General features: G+C 39.8%; 1 protein-coding gene across 2 annotated transcripts in view; it reads left to right on the top strand.

Moving 5' to 3' along the window:
- The window catches only part of LOC107313524 (transmembrane protease serine 11E-like), a 38,710-nt gene extending 23,849 nt beyond the window's left edge, over positions 1-14,861 (top strand). For both annotated transcript variants that reach the window (XM_085545205.1, XM_085545204.1), the window contains 5 exons: positions 5,760-5,798; positions 8,779-8,974; positions 9,646-9,905; positions 10,603-10,745; positions 12,088-14,861. In XM_085545205.1, coding sequence (XP_085401331.1) covers positions 5,760-5,798; positions 8,779-8,974; positions 9,646-9,905; positions 10,603-10,745; positions 12,088-12,249 — 800 coding nt within the window. In that variant the 3' untranslated portion in view covers positions 12,250-14,861. The remainder of the gene's footprint in view (positions 1-5,759; positions 5,799-8,778; positions 8,975-9,645; positions 9,906-10,602; positions 10,746-12,087) is intronic.
- Positions 14,862-17,735: the final 2,874 nt, after the last annotated feature.

Below are 17,735 nucleotides of genomic sequence, written 5' to 3'. Positions count from 1 at the left end.
GGAATAAAGAGCTTTGAAGAGATAAAATCTAAAGTGATGTTTAGAGGTTTTTTGGTGGTTCTGTTTTGCTTTTAAAAAGCATAGAAGATGGATAGCATAGATAGAAGATGATGTGAAAATACAAGTGTGTAAACAAAGAAAAAAAAAAAAGGCAAAATAATACTGTCTCTATTTTCTATCATCACTAAACAGTTAATGATCTTTACATAGGGCTGAGAAAAAAACATTCTTGGGATATTTTCAGATGTGTTACTACTGAAGTTCCTGTTCCTTTTTTTTGTTGTTGTTGTTCATATTATAGACCCCTAGACAACTTCGGTGGTATTTCCAGATATCAGCTATAGGTCTGAGAGGAAATGGGAGGTGATAGAGATTTATGCACTTACATCCAATGGAGTTTGTCTGCCTAAATATTTTTCAGTGGAGAATCAAATAAAGTCCTAACTTCTCTGAAGAGCCATGGAAAGACAGCAGAATGAGATGTTACATCACGACTGATTTAGAAAAACCCAAGTTAGGACTCACTATTCCATTGGCACTGAAAGAAGGTGTTACAGTTTGTCCTCTATATAGTTCTGGCACCAAAGAGATAAGGCTGTTCTGTTTTTTTTTCCCCAGGATTTCCTGGTTAGAAGTAGAGTCACCTCACAGCCTGCATCCCTGTTAGGCAAAGTATAGAGCAGCTTGCCAGCCTATTTCCCCTTGCCAGGTAGGTTGGAAGTCTCTCAAAAAGTGTTTTTGGGAATGTACTCTTGACGTCAGAAAGAAACTGGTTGCAAGATCACTGGCACTATTCAAAGTGAGTAGGAAGTATTCCCGTCTATCACTCAGCCAAGGGTTTTGACCAGGAACAATGAGTCATGAATTGGTTTTGATCAACAAGTCAACTGTTATTATTTCTATTTATCTGGCATCAGGCTCCTTCAAAGTACAGAGCCTAGGAAATAGATTCTTTCTTCTTTATTAAGTTTTTTTGGGGGAGACATGCAGATGAGTGTCTGACCTGAATTACTGAATAACATTTAATCAAGATGTAGCTCAAAGAATATATCTGGCAATCTGTGCTTTTTTAATACTTGCTATCTCTACAACCCACAACAGCATCCTGGGGTAGTGGAACAGGATGTGCATCAACACATTGAGAAATACAACAGAGATCCAACATTTCTCCACTTTGATGATGTTACCTTGGCACAAGGTAGTATATTACAATGTTTGCAGCAGATTACAGAGCCTGACTGAAATGGGAGACACTAAAATGTATTTTAAAATGAGTATTTTTGCAGAAGCTGAGCCATGTATTCAAAAGACTTAGGAAATAAAACAGTTCTTAACTCCCTTACACCTAAGGGAAGGAGACAGTACTTGAGATAGAGCAGGTAAGTCAGCAGCAGCAGCTGCTAGCCCTTACTAGATAGTGGCAGTGTAGCTCAGTCTTGCTCCAGTAATGTGACTTTGCATCCTCTGTTCATGGCAGGCTTACATCTCACCCTTCACAGTGACAGACAGGGCTACAAAGCCATTGCCGACACCAGAATTTGAATTCAAAGTAAAATTTCAGACACTGTGTACTCCTTTTAACTGGAACTATAGTTCCTATGGCTTCATGGCTCAATGTAGCTAACTGAAAAACATACCAAAAAAAAAAAAATGTATTTTCCTTGATAGGGATGAAGTGTTACTTTAGTTTGGATGGGATGAAAGGAAAGTGAATATATGCTGTACAGGAGATGCCATAGGGCATGCATGACTTGTAAATGAGGATTCCAGCATATGTTATTGGCTAATGAATCCTCTGGTCCAAAAGCACATACGTATTGCCATGCACGTGGCTTCAGTGAATGTCTGACAAACACATGGCATGTTATTTTCACAGAGGGGAGGGATGTTTATGAAGTAAAGAATCATTCATCCTCTGTAAGGAGAAGATTATCATCAATTTTGGACCTATAAATTTTGGTGAAAGATGGGCTATTCTCTTAATCAGAAAATGGAGAATAATTAAGATGGAGTTGAAGGCAGCGATGAGGGGAAGGCACCAACATTATGGCAGGTCTTGTGGACAGGAGCAGAGAAGGAAGGGCAGGGTGACAGGGACAATTAGAGGTACAGAGCTTTTGTCTTGTCCCTACCAGGTTAACTCTCCCCTGCTGAAGGAATGATAATTGCGTCACTTGTCTCTAAGTTATGCATGCTACTTCCGCAAGGCTGCTTAACTCTAAGGAGATTACTCCCTGGTATCTCAACAGGAATTTATAGCAATTCTAGTAGGAGTATGTTTTAGGTTGTCTGCAATATGTATCCAGAGAAGAGCAAGTCATTACTGATGAGCCCAGAGCACTCACGTTTTCCTTTCATTTATGGTTTTTGGAACATGGTTGAGTCTGTCACTCTGAAGGACTGATCTAATTCCTATCTCATTCCAGTACCTGGGGCCTTCATGGTCTTTAAAATAATTGAAGAGCATTAGGGTAGAGATATTAGAATCATAGAATCACCAAGGTTGGAAAAGACCTCTGAGATCATCCAGTCCAACCATCCACCTGTCACCAGTTTTTCCCACTAAATCATGACACTTAGTACAATATCTGAACATCTCTTGAACACCTCCAGTGGCTCCCCCACTTCCCTGGGCAGCCTTTTTCCTAACAAACATCCAATGTGAATTCCCCCTAGTGAAACTAATGTTTTCAAAATCAAGCTGCTTACCTACTTTTGCTTACTCCCCTTTTCCTTCCATGCTGTGTATTCAAGAGTAAAAATAGGATATTTACTGATAATAATCTTATAAATAATAACTGTACCAGGTCACTTTTCTCATTCATGTGAAACTGAGACCAATAACTTCTGTGTGTCCAAAGGCTGAGTTAACTATATAGACAAAATAACTATTTTAACTGATCATCCAGTTAGAGAACAGGGCCCTCCTTTGAAAGGTAGTTTCTCTAAGCTGTGTTTCAGTAGATTGCTGTGATTTTAATTCAAACATGAGTTTTCTCTTATAAGTTGAGCAAGCTTTAATTTAATAGCAAGTTCCACTTGGCAGGTAGGCAATGCATATTCAAGTTGAACTTGTTCTTGTTTACAGTGGAAGCCTGAACACTGTTTTCCTAAACGCAGTACAAATAACTATTTTTCCAGCTGTATGTAGCTGGGATGAGATATGAGGTTTTATTTGTTACTAATTGATGCTTTTTCTTGGTAGTACAAACAACTGGGGACAACTAGTAAATGAGCAGGGCAGAGAAATCATCTCGTGCCTTGCAAGGCACGGCTTGCAACAGGCTGGCTGGCACAGTCTGAACTGATGTGCTGTTGGCTAGGCCAAAAATGTCAAGTAACAAATACAGGCAAGCCCCCCATGAGGTGAGACAGCAAGCAACCTGTTTTTTTTCAGAAGTATCATGCAACTCTATTTCTGCTTTTGATGGTGGTGAACCTACTGTGGGTTCATGTTATCTGAAAGTTATGTCACATCAGGTTACGTATTCTCTGAGTTTGGGATCATGGTTTCAAGTCCCGAGTCTTTCAGTCCTTAGTTTAATCTTTGTGATGTGTTCCCAGATTTCGCTGCTACCTGCTTTTGCCTCTTAAGAACTTCCTTTATTTTGTGGAGGTTTTTTGGCTTGTTTTTGCTTGTTTGCTTTGTTTTTGTTTTCTGTGGCGTTTTCTTTGGTACCTCTGTTCCAGCCATCAGAGTGAGAAAGGCAGTCAGGACACTGTAACAGACAGATCTCTAAAGCAAAGCAGTGACCCTACCTTGATGAATACAGCATTAAATTTATGGGCAGATGTCAGTGCACTTTAGCAGTGAGTGGAAAAGAGAGTATGTAAAGTGCATAGTCTTGATACAATATGCTAAAATTCAGATCTGTACAGGCATCCTGTTCTAAGATTCACAGTGTGTATCTGGAAATGTATTTGGAGAAACAACATCTGTGACAGCCTGTCTGGAAGCATTGGATAGGTCTCAGAGCAGGATTTTGCGCACGTGAGGTCTGTAGGTTTTTTCAGGTGCCTCATAAAAAAAGCAAATAGAGATGTAGACAGATGCCTTGCCAAACAGCTGCGTGACTCATAGCAAAACTCAGTGTAGTGAGAACATGCCAACTGAATTGCTTTTGGCATTGATCTTGAACAAGCTCATTGCTTCTTTTGTCTTCTTGATTAGCTTTGCAACATAATATAAGTATTAATAATTGACTTCAGGCTTGATAATTAGGCATTATGAGTTAAATGTCTCTCCACCCAGAGAGGAGTTAGAAAAAAAAAATAATAATAATTTTAAAAAGTCAATATTGCACTTGAAGGCAAAAGATGTGCTTTTGTTGTTCATTATGCTTGTTGGTTTATTTCCATTTTCCAGCTTTACAATATTAGAATGACCCAAATGCTGAATAGTACTGAAAATAGAATGAATTTCCAGGAAAACACTGGATGCTTATCAGAGTTGAAATAAATTAATAGGGCCAGATTTTTTTGAAGAACTTCTTGCCAGTATCACTACATAGATGAATCAGACAGATCTTTAGAGTGGCTCTCCACCCATTCCTTCCTCACTTTTTAGCTTATTAAACTTTGCAACACTGCCAAACCTCTCTGTTGGTCTGACTTTTACCACCTGGTACTATTACAGATCTAAGGAATCGTGGCAACAAACAGCGATGTTATCCAAGGAAATTAATGCAATATAGTGAGCATTTCCAAAGCCCAGAAGTAGCTGTACTTGAGTGTTTTCTCCTTTCTCTGTCACAGCAGTTAGGTGCAAGTAAGCACCTGTACTGACAGGAGTCCTCACAAGTTGTTGCTTGCCCACCAGTAAACCTTATCTGGCTTTATTACATGAATGGTGAATAAAACTGTGTCACTGTATAAACATTCAATTGTAACTCACCCCTCATTTTTATAAAATAAAGCAGTGGTTACATGCACATATGTCTGTCCTGCCACTGGCTTTATTCTGTGATGTTCCCTGCAATCAAGCTGTATGCTCACTTGCAGTCCTTTGGTTTCCTTTTTATATCATAAGCTGCTTAATGTCATTTAAAGATTGGGTATCTATCTAGTGATAGCGGATTGCAAACATGCTTACCAGGAAGACTGTCAAGTGCACAAGCAAAATGTGGTGAGAGCACAGTAGTCAACAGGCAGAGCCCTCTGCATTCAAAAGAAATTCTTTGTCCTGGTCAGCATGGTTTGGGATCCAAGCCAGGATATTATTCTGTGTAGCTGCAAAGTGAAAATAAAAATGAAGGAAGTGGATAAGGTAGGAGATCAGCTGAGAAAGGCAGCAGACTTATCTGCAGACTGTGAACTTATGGGTTCCGTACAAGAACATCTGGATAATTTAACAATGCTTTGAAAAGTGTGATTATCCTCTAGATTGCTGGTGCCTGGAATGGTAGCTCTCCTGAAAAAGAGAGTGCTGTTTAAGCAGGTGCAGAGATGGGTATCTTGAGCCAGTGCTCATCAGTGACAGCCAAGGTGTACTGTATTTTCACATACCCAGAGCAGCCCTTTGGCCTGGACCTCCAAGGATACTGACTGGCTGGAGTACATCAAACTGCACCACAGAGCAGGGCTGTGACAACCAGGGCAAGGACATAACCACATATGAGCTGTACTGGCTCCTATTGCAGCCTACCTCTGCCTCTTGGGCAGCACTCAAGTAGACACAGGAACTGGATGATCATGGAGAAAATAAGCCTTGTCTATGCTTTCTTGGCCTTACTCTTGACTTTTTTCTTTTTTTTTTTCAGCTGTGGAGAGGAGGAGAGCAGAAGCAATCTTCAATGACAGTAAGTGAGGGCTTTTTAAGCTTAAGAAACTTCTGATTATTTTAATTAGCATTAAGATTCTCTAAGCACTTTTCTTGGCTCTTAAAAGACTTTCCTCTCCCCTCTTATCAAATGAATGTGTCCTTGTGCATTACACATATGATAAAATCCTGCTTAGATGAGAAGTCTTAGTCATAGGGAAGCCTTTTGTTAGTGCCTTTGGGTACTTAGGAAAACACTCACTACTGACCAAAGCAATCAGGATGAATGGAGTGAAACCCCTTTCTAGGAAAAATCCCCACCCACCTCTGAGTTCATTCCGTTTTTCTGTAGGGAGATGGTCCTCCTGTTAATATAACAGCAGTTTAGAGAGAGCTCTTTAGAAATCCCCAGGTTTGTGCAGAGAGAAGATGCGCAGGTCCTGCTGCATCACTCTACAGATGACAGATGGCCAAGGCACAATCCTGTCTTCATCAGCAGCAGTGTGGAAGGTGGAGGGTCCATCTTAAATGTAAAAACCTGCTATCTAGGAAATGGATGACTTAACAAACAAGGGCTGAGCACTGTGGTATTCAGGACACTTGCTTATTTTGTGTCATTGGACACACATGCACTAAGCCATGTTTTTATGTGCAGGCTAAAAAGTGTGGATAATCCTAGCTTAACAAATGTACATAGCTCCTAGGTGTAGGTAGTAAAAATAGCGAGTGAACGGTGACAACTTCCAATAAAGAAAAGCATAATTGCTTGGTCTAACTGACTGCTTTAACATCAAGCACAGCAGCTAGCTGAGAGCTTTATGAGAATGCGATGAAGGTAACAGAGTCCTTATCAGGGATTTCAGCAGGTTACACTTAAAAGCAATCTCTATTAAGAATGGATTAAAGCATGTACTTAGTCACATCTAATTCTGTGTGCATAGGGCTGACACCCAGTCTTCTCTGCATCTTGGAGAGACTGCAGACTCTATTTCATATATATTGCTTGTCTTTGATGCCTTAGCATAACAATTCACCTCCTATTGTTAACCATACATGCACTAAGTGATGAGGTTTATACCTGACACTTTAAGGATGGCAACCAGGCAGATGCCTGTAATACACCCTGTGAATGCAAGGTGGCACAATAGCTGGTAGGAATGGGCATGTGCAGAGGAGTATGAAATTGTGGCTTTCAGTGTGCTCTTAGAAACTGGGAGATTGGAATTTCCTTTTGTGTGTATTGGAAGTAAGGAAGGACAATGAGAAAATGTACAAAAGTCATGTCTGTTTCTGATTATAATGAAAATATTATGTGTCTTTGGGATGGCTGGTAGCATAAAAATTGTTATAGAAACGTAAGACAGTGTGATCAGTCTTCTAAAGATGCATTTGTAGGGGTCATGTTGAGGTAGTCTGTTTTAAAGATGTTTAAGCTTTAGGGACAAAGCTTATTTAGTGCTAGAAAAACTGTAAAAGGCCATTTTCAAATGGGTTTCAAGTAATGGAAGATGAAGTAACATTGCTTTTTGGTTTCATTTTAAGTTCTGGTGTTCCTGGGTTCCTGAGGGAACTGTGAGTTTTCCTTTGCGTTCTGAACATTGACCACACAGGTAGCTGATAGCACTGTGCAGATCTAGGTCCAGTAATTGAAGATTATCAGTAGTTTTCAGGGGGAAAACATGCTACTATAAACAATCTCACCAGGTATGGTATACGCTACCATTTTCCTTTCGCATGGGAAGTTTTGTACAATTATAGCTGTGTCTTTACATGCCACTGATTTCCTTCGTAGTTTTAAATTCCATCACAGTGCAGACACTACACTGACCCCGTGGGCTTCTAGATATTGTGTGATATTTTCCTAATTTATGAACAGCTTTCAATCTGCTGGGTTATCACTGCTGCTTTTGACTGTGAGGTACTGTTAACATCACCTTGTGCAGATCCTAGCAGGAAGGGGCAGTGGTTACACTCTGCTTGGCTCCAGTGTTTGCCTTCTGAGGACTTCAAGGGTCTGGTGCTAGCATCTCTTCAGTGAGGTATTGCAGACTTCCATGTTGTCCCCCCTCTGGGTCGCTGTCTGAGGGAGACAGACAGTTCAATAGCTTGTTTTGTATTGTCACTATGCAAATAATTCTTAGCTCTGTCTCTTTTTCAATCAACCGGGATAGTCCTATATCTCTACATTCCTAATGTCTAGCTGAAATCAGGGCCTGGATGAAAGCTAGTGAGTCTTGGTCCAGGTAAGATGAATTTGACACTGTTTGAATGGGAGAGAAAAGCTGAAGCAGCTCCCTCAGTTGAGGAAGTTTCTAAAACTACTGGGGAGCTTCAGCTGTTCCTGAATGTCTATTTTGTGGCTGCAACCAGAGATACTTTCATTCATATTTGGGTATGGAGGATAATACTTCATGGATGCACACCGTGCTGGAGGTATCCATGTGTGTGGTTGTTTTTTTTTTAAGTCTCTGGCTTGGATTGGCATGTTGCTCTTTGCCTGAAGTAACACTCAAGGTTCATTTGCAAATTGCCATTTGTGCAATGTGCAGTGTATGATTGCTTGGTTCCAAGCAACAACTTACTTAGTACACACATGTAGGCTGCATGTGTGTTTGGGAAAAACCCGTGGCTTGGATGATTGCCATCATTCATGTTGTATTCTCGTGACAAATCATCTGAAACATTTGAGTTGGCAATCCCTAGATCTGGGAATTGTCCTGTTTGTGTGGTGAAGGGTTTTGATTCTTGAGCTTGATTTGATTCACCTCAGCCTGAATTGTTGACCATCATGGTTTACCATGATAGTCAGTTGTACATTCAGTCTTCTAACAGAATGGGTTGTGCATGAGGATCTCTGTTTTGGGGACTGGTGGAAGGTATGTTTTCATATTGATGGTATACTCTTGGAGAACCTAGTGGTGTGTGATTGTTTACATCTGTTTTCCACAGTACCTACTTGGCAGGCATGTTTACTAAACAGAGGAGTAACTAATACATATATTTGTTTTCCTTTTTAACAGTCTGCGGGTTACGGCAGAATAGATCAGTCAAGTCAATAGCAAAAGCAACATCCTTGCGAATAGTTGGAGGATTGTCTTCTGCAGAGACTGGAGACTGGCCTTGGCAAGCTAGTTTGCAGTACAATAATGTCCATCGCTGTGGTGCAACGCTCATCAGCAACACATGGCTTGTATCTGCCGCTCACTGCTTCAGAGAGTAAGTTCCCAGCTGAGAACCTGCAGCTGAATGTGCACCACTTGGGTCAAGCTGTGGGGCTTTCCAGATGGACAGCACACCCCTAAGTCTTTCCTGGAGAACAGTTTTCTGCCTTGGAGGAGAAAAAAGATTAGGTTTGGGGCAGACCCATCACTTGTTTCTAAAGATGCTCTTTCACATTGCAATTAAGTTGCTGCTGCTGCAGGCTTCTACTAGAAGTTCTAAGCCCAAATTTCTACCTTTCCATTCAGGCATCCACTCTCAGAACTTTTTTTTTCAAGTGCAGTCATTGTGAAGCTGCAGGACGTGTAAGATGAAACAGCTGTTTGAGTGAATTATTAATATCCAGAAAGAGTAAAGAAGGCGGTTTTTCTAGCAGAAGAGCTTTTCGAACTGATTACATACGCCCTGTGGCTAAACAGTGGCTAGATCAAGAATGAGAAGTTGAAGGGAGTAGAAGACCATGGTTGAGAAGGGAGTACAAGATTGCCCTCTTCTAGCAGTAGCCCACAATTACATGGGGCACAGTGTTATGGGAAGTGATGGATGCCTTAAGGAATCTATTAGGGAACTGGCTTGAAGGGTTTGTAACATAAAGGTTCTTGACAAGTTTAATCTCCTGAGTACTTGCATTTACAGCCAAATATTTACTGCACTCTCACCTTTTTCAGAATGAGTCACCCTCACAAGTGGACTGCTACTTTTGGAGCTCTTCTGAAGCCACCAACCTTGAAACGATCAGTCAAGACTATTATTATTCACGAACTGTATCGCTACCCAGAACACGATTATGACATTGCACTTGTGAAGCTCTCTAAACAAGTTGAGTTTACGAGTAACATACACCGTGTTTGCCTGCCTGAGCCATCTCAGACTTTTCCATATAATATTTATGCTGTCATCACAGGCTGGGGAGCACTTACCAATGACGGTGAGTCCAAACTCTGCCAAGCAACCCATGTATTATAGTGCTGATTTACTACTGAACAGGTAGCTCTATGTTGAATGGGAGCAAGCCTAATTTTTTGTCAATACGCAATAGATTTGTCCAACAGTGAGCAGCAGTTTCTTGCTCTAAAATTAAACTTGACAAAGAGAGAGTCACTATTCACTTAAGCAGAAAACAGCATAAATGCTCTCTTCTTTCCCAGCCTTTCCATTTTATACTATAGATGTTTGAGACAGGTAGTCAAGCCATGCATGTATTATTGGAGGGCCTAAGAAAATATTCTCTCAGCTCAAGCCAGAAGCTACAGAGACCTGTGCGGGCTTTCAAGAAAATTTCCACAGTATGCTGCATGTGGTCATTTCTCCAGACTCACACATACCAGGCCAAGCTGTGAATGCATTTAGCAATAGAACCAAGATGCTTTGATCCCATATCATTGCCCAAATGGACAGGTAATTTGTACAATACAGCGTTACACTTGGGGCACTGTGTACCATGCAATCATTAGTTTTGTCTTAATATTACAGCTTCTAAGTGGCACTGTATGTACATTTTCCTTAAGGGCCCAACCTAGAGAGAGTAAGAAGTAACACCTCTGTATTACACCAGATTAAGCTGGTGCTTCATAAGAGAACATTAAATGCAATTGTGTTAATGCCCGAACTACTCTTTCCCTCAGGTCCAACTCCTAACGCTCTTCAGGAAGCAACAGTGAAACTTATAGACTCAGATACTTGCAACAGAAAAGAAGTGTATGATGGGGACATAACACCCAGGATGCTGTGTGCTGGGTACTTGGAAGGAGGAGTAGATGCTTGTCAGGTAACCACAGCTGAAAACTAGAAAGGAAAACTATTTTAATGCTGATTCCAGTATTTGGCTGACCAAATCTTCATTAACAGCATATTAGTCCTTTTAAATATTCTCTGTTTAAACAGGAATTAAGATGTAGAGAGAGGTAGCATTTCTTAACATTATATAGCACATAAAATCCATATTGAAGGAGCTAAATTAGTGTAAAACTCAGAACATAAACCTTTCATGGCATGGGATGAAATTCATTTTGTAACTCAAAATAGCTGCTGTAAGACCAATTGCTTCTCATAATATCTCCTGTGAAATATAACCATTTTTCAAAAATAGCACCTGCTTCCTGTATATTAATACTTTATTCCTCCTTTGCTGTTGCCATTCTACACCAGACCCTTGTTTACTGGACAGCAGCAAGTAGCAGGTGGTTATATTTTTGCAGGTGTTTGAACAAAAATGTTACCACCTGCAAAAATACTTCCATAGGGATAACTTTTCAAATGGCAACTGCTATTAATGTTACTCATAAAAATACACTTGTAAGTGCTGGTTCAAAACAGACCCCTTCCAGAATCTCAGTCCTATGGATTTAAACTAAACTGCTTGCAGGTAAGTCGTGGAGACCTAATTCCTCTGTTCCAGTCCCACTCAGCACTGAAGAGACCTGAACAGAAGGGTGCAGCTGCTGTGTATTTCAGTAATGCATTTTTCTGGATGACGGGGAATTTATTCTGCTGTGTGAAAATTACAGAATCACAAAGTTGTAGGGGTTGGAAGGGACCTCCAGAGATCATTGAGTCCACCCCCCGCCTTTAACCCTGCAAGATTTCCACTGAACTATTATTACTGTGTCATGCTATTAACAGTATCTGAATTCAGCCTATGAGAGTGACTAATATCTTAAGGAGATATTATCTAATTAGAAGACCAATTTTCTGATGAAATCCTTTTTGAAATGTTATTGCTGCAAGTGACTAAAAGAGTTTGCTGAAAGGCTAGTGGTTACTGAAAGAACAAACAAAAAACCCCCCGACTTTGTATGAGGAGAAGGCAAAGCAGTTTGAGGAATGCTTCACAAAACCAGAAGGGGATTTTTTAATGAAAGGTTATTGTACAATCACAGACAGGTCAAGAGACTTCATGGCAAACAGGAAATAGCCACTGACTGCAGACTCAAATTTCATAAGCAGCCTGAATTCTGCACAAATGGCAGCTCTTGAAATACTGCTTTGCTTTTCTGTCTTACTGGATGTACCAGACCTTCTTGTCTATGAAGAGACTTATATTTTTCCTTCAGAACAATTAAATCTTATTAAATCTTTCTTTCTTTTTTTTTTCCCTCCTCTTTCTCCAGGGAGACTCTGGGGGACCACTGGTTACTCCAGATTCTAGACTGATGTGGTACCTCGTGGGAATAGTGAGCTGGGGAGATGAATGTGCCAAGCCAAACAAACCTGGAGTTTACACACGAGTGACTTATTTCCGTGACTGGATTACCTCAAAAACTGGCATCTAATTCCAAAATCAAAAATGGATATAATTACATAGGTTACATGTTAACTCATAATTGTCTGTATGTCTTGTGAAATGTTATTTTTTTTAAAGTATATGTATTCCTATTAGTTTTGGTCAAAGCAAGTTTTGCCTGCATCTTTGCTGTCAGAGATCCTAAGCTCTTGTGAATTTATGCTAAACGTGTGAGATTGCTGTCCTCATCTTCGAGCTTTGAAGCGTTCTCATTTTTATCAGAAATTATAAACAGGTGTTATTAAACTAACATTTAAAAGCTAGCAATTTACCTCCTTAATAAACACAAACATTTTTTCAGGAAATAAGAATTTTTCTTCAGATATGCCTTAAGTCTGGAGATGTCTACACTCTAAGCATAAAGGAAGCTGAACCTTCTTCCTCCAGTGAAGCAAATATTGTCACAGCTGTGTTTCTAGGAAAGTGAACCCTTGATTATTATTCTTGTTGGAGATCATCATTTGCACAGACTGCATCTGAGACCCTGGATACTCACCCTGCTCAGTGGTCTTCATAGCTAACAGTGGATCCGCCAGGACTGAGGGTAGGTCCTAACGAAGGAAGAGGAGGATTTCTGTGCTTGCGGTTAGTTCAGTGGGACAAGACAGAAGTTTGATGTTCTTGTTATAAAGCACATTCTTTAATAGAAAAAATTTGGTAGATATTATGAAGTTCAAGTTACACGAAAATGCTACTGTAAAAGTGCTGTATCGCAACACTGTGCTGCTACTTCTGAATCCCCTTCTCTACAGACTGTTCAACTCGCAACATGCGAATGATACAGAAGCACTAGCTCTACCAAACTTTATTTGTAACGTGTGACCCCACCAACAAGCTCACTGGAATGCAACCCAGCATATAAATTTATGCTCAAGGAAAATAAGTGCTCGCCACACATAGTCTGGGATCTACCTTTTTACTTCAAGTCAAGAAATAGTGTGCTTTCCAAGGGCATACCAGCCAGCAACAGTAATCTCACTGCGAAGAAAATAAATAGCGATAAACCATCTTGCTTCACTGATGGATTAATTTCTGCCACGGATAAATATGATCCTGTCTTATGAGTCTGAAGAGCAGTTTCATATTGAAGAACAGTCCAGATGAAAACTTCAGAGTTAATGCTACCCTTATGTGCAGATTAAGCACTTTTCCTACCTCTTTGCACATCTACTAGACTGCTGGTGGAAGGGAGTCCAGTGACATGACTGTTCCCTACAGCCCAGGCCTTCAATATATGGTGCCAAAATGTCAATCCAGTACTGTCTCCTTCTGCTGTCTTTGAATGGCCACAGGACTGCTTTTAGGCTGTGAATACAGGACTCACGGGAGTCTGTACGAGACATGAAAGAAGCTGCAATCCCCACAGCTAAACTTAAAACAACTGAAAATCTCTCCAGAGCATCTCACCTCCTCTTCTGCTCAGGACTGGGTCTCTCCTCAGCCTTTCTACTGTGCAAGCTCTGTAATAATCAGAATCCATGGGAATAGGATGCTTAGCATTTCCTGAAAACTCAAACCCTGAACGAAAATGTACACATCCTATGCAGAATCCTTAAATCCTGTGTTGAAGCCTTAAAGGGGTGGGAGAGAGATCGTCTTATTTTTCAGCTCCTTCCAGTCTTTTTTTCTGTATATTTGAATTTTAGTTAAAAAAAAAACACCACAAGACAACAAAACAAACAACCGTCAAAAATGAAGATGCCTTGTCTCAGAAAGAATTCAGCTTTGCTTTGGAAATAATAGTATCTTTCTTCTGATTTTCCATGTTCATTTAAAAATGAAAAGGATCTTGGGACAGTTAGGAGGATAGTCAGATGCAGCAAATCTGTTTCCTTAATTTATTGATGAAGTTTGTAATTTATGCACTTTTGAGTTGCTGCTATTTTTAAACTAAGAATTTACTCTGGGCTAAATACAAACTGTAGAGTTTAGGATTAGGTCACTTGGGAACACTGTTTACTTGTAGTGTTCAGGTCCCACTTCTGTAACAGAATGGGAAAAAGAAATTACACCTAGTTTTTTTGTGCCTCTTATTGTTTTGAAGCTGAAAGCCCTTCCTTATAATCAGCAGATGAACTGCAATTGAAAGTAAACTGTAGTTCACTTTCACAGAGATGTAAGGCTTTGTTTTCCACTTAAATCTACCATTTTGCCTACAAATGGAGGGGCAGCAATAAGGGGTCAAGGCCCGGGTTATCTATAATCCATTTAAACTGGTTCCTACCTCACACTGAAAGTAACATGTATTTAATACCTTTAAAATGAGAAAGGCAGCCTTTATTTCAGGTTTTATTGTGAGAGGCCAAACAGCCAAGAGGCGTGTGGGAGAATGTCTACCTTACTCAGGGAGTCCTGAGCCAGCCAGATGCACTTTTCTTCACAAACTTTTAACTGTCTGGCCTGGGTTTGTCTTATACTCCATGTCAGTGTTTTATTTATGAAGACTCTGTTTTCTGCTGTAGAATTAAACAAAGAGAGAGAGACTATTGTGTGATTAAGGAAAAAGATTTTTAAAAACATTTTATTGTTGTTAAGATTTAGTCAGGATTTGAATGATATAAAGGTAATATATTTCATAACATTAAATGTATTTAAAGACAATTGCTCCTTTTTTGTCCTTTCTTCTTTAATAATAACTATGGTGAAATGTGTGATTGATTCAGAACAGACCGTTCTCTAGTTTGCTGTAAGACTATTATGAAACAGCGGTTCTTTCTGTTCATTCCTGTTCCTAGGAGATTTGGTTCTGACAGTGGCTGGAGCTTCACAGACATTTCTGTAGCAACAGAAGCGTGATGTTGATTTTTCTAAAATACCAAAATACTCTAATGGGAATTTCAACACAGTTAGTGCTGTGTAAATTTGGGACTAAATCTGAACCTTCGTCCAAGAAACAACCACCTTGCTTCTTGCATTGCGAAATCCTGTCCTTGTAACGTGATGTTCCTGGCAGTAGGGATTTCTATGCAGCTGACTTACCAATTCTCTTGAGATTACCCAGGCAGGTTTACAGCTTCCAGAAGTATGTTCCAAACTCCTGGTTATCCAAATCAAGTTGGTTGAGGCTTGCCCAATGCTAACTTGCAACCCGGAGCACACATAGGAAGGAAATAAGAGCCTGATTGCACAAGGCCTAATTGCCTGAGGAGGTCTGGTTGAGTGACAACAAGCAGTCATTGGGATACCTTATGTAAGTAAAGCTTGTAGAAACTCCAATTCCACATCTACTGTTCCTGTTAACAAATTAGAAGAGCTGAGAGCCAAAAGGTATTATGTACCCCAATTAATACTTATCTGGCAACTTGCAGCTTGTGTTGGTGATACACGTGCATGGAAAAGCTGGCTTTTGCTTTTGGAAATGCTTCCAAGCACGTTAGCTTGGAATCACCTTGGGTAATTGGTACCTTTGTTTATCTGCATCAAGATTTTAAGAACATTGTTCATGTGGTTTCTAGGAAGGTGTCACTATCTGGAGCAGCTTTAAGTCAGAAGACTCTTTAGCCCATCACACTGTGAAGGTGGGGGCCTTTTATATGTGCCAGTGAAGCACTTCCACACTGCACGTCCTCCCAAAGAAACAGATTATAAAGCCTCACCTTCATTGCTTTAAGAGCCCATTGCCAGCCATAGCCTATGGCAACATGTTTGGAAATCTACTGAAGAAACTCTCCTGATATGGATTTATGGATATTTTTGCACAGGCCTGTGTGCTAAAGGGAATAATGTAACATATCTTTAGTGAGAAAATGATATGGAGATTTGCAGCTAGTATATTAACTAATTAAGTCAGAAAAGCAAATACATCCTCCCAAATCTCCATTAGGGAGTTCTTATCAAGAATTAAAAATTGCGCTTGAAATTCAGAAAATTTAAGACTTAGTAAGTGTTAGTGGCTGGGATTTTCAAAGCAGATGGAAGGGAGCTTTACAGATATCTGCTGTAGCTCCTCTTGTGAACATTGGCTTTAAAGTATTCAATACCTGCCCACAGAATGAATCTACAATACGACAGCAGGGTACCAATGATTGGCCTCAGAAAGTCAGAACGCTGACTTTTGCCAGTCTCAAAAACTATAGCTTACTTTAATCTGGTACAACTACAAAGGATCGTTTTGTTTTCTATTTATTGTTTTCTTTATATATATATATAACTGAGGTCTTGGGTTTGTAATTGTTTTTTATGTGTCTGGGAACCAGTTTCTTTGACTTCTATGGTAAGCAGAAACTGCTGGTTTTATTTGGCAGTTGGGCTTAGAATTTATGGGGTTAATTTCATTGACCGTTAGGCTCTGCTTTATTCCTGATGAACTGATGGACAAGATTAACTGGTTGTTAATGTTTCTCCATTTAGGCAAAGGGCTTTTCAGTGTTCAGTGTTCCTACACAAAATCTGCTTTATTTGGAATGACTGCATGTTGAGGTGATGTGATTCTCAAGAGTACATTAACCAGGACAGAAACAGGGTATGTAACAGAATCTTTTTACTTTTTTTTTTTTTTTTTTTTTTTTTATTTTTCATAACACATTTGATTGATACATCCTTAAAAGTAATAAGTGTTAGTTTAACCTTAGATATATGTACAGAGAGAGAAACGTGCTCGCTTTTAAGGAATGAAACCACAAATTAAAATCACTGAGAAAAAATATCAAAGGGGCAAAACTAAAGCTTTTTTTTTTTTTTTTTTGCCATCTTCAAACTTTTCTTCACTCCTTTCTCAGTCGTTATCCATTTAATTCCTTTCACAAAGTATGTGCATTGCTCCTGAAATCATCGAAGTAATGTAATTGATTTTATATTTATTTGTATACTCTGACTTCGGGTCTTTTGCAAAGAAGCTGAAAAGCAAATTCCAGCCTTAAATATCAATTGCCTTACTAGTATGAATTACATTCTTCTTCGTGCATTGCTTTCTTGGTTTATCCTGTCTTGCAGTCCACCATTTTAGGCTTGTAGTGGCCTCTAGTGGTCCTAGGAAGTTTGTCTATGTCTTCTCTCTGTGTTGTAAGAAACCCACATCTAGTGGGCATCTACCTTCAGCATAATCCTGCCAAAGCAAGGCCTGTGTTTGAATGATGAGTGTTGTCCAGCCACTCTTATTCTTATTTAATGACTTAGCACAAAAGCTGCACCCATTATTTGGTTGAGGTGATCAAGTCAGTCATATACCAGTCAGTCATGTACCAGTCATGTGAGATAGAAACGCCAATGTAATTGAAAATAACGTAGCAGATGTGCATGCACAAAAAGGATAAAAACTTGGGATTTGAAGGAAGGGGGACTTGAAGGGAGATGTCACCAGCCTGGTAGGAGGGTTCTTAGTATCAGGGTCTAAACCAGAACCCAGAAACTGGGAAGAGATGGCAAAAAAAAAAAAAAAAAAAAAAAAAAAAAAAAAAAAAAAGCCACATACAAATAGAAATACAAACAGAAGGCGATGTGGAGTTAGTGGTGCCAGAGCTCTGTGGAGGCTGCAGT

Source organism: Coturnix japonica, chromosome 4 (genome assembly GCF_054131305.1).
Source record: "Coturnix japonica strain WE chromosome 4, WE-NBRP24, whole genome shotgun sequence".
In the NCBI taxonomy this organism is placed as follows: Eukaryota; Metazoa; Chordata; class Aves; order Galliformes; family Phasianidae; genus Coturnix; species Coturnix japonica.
The sequence above is the reverse complement of the archived record's forward strand: the minus strand, read 5'-3'. Positions and strand labels throughout refer to the sequence as shown.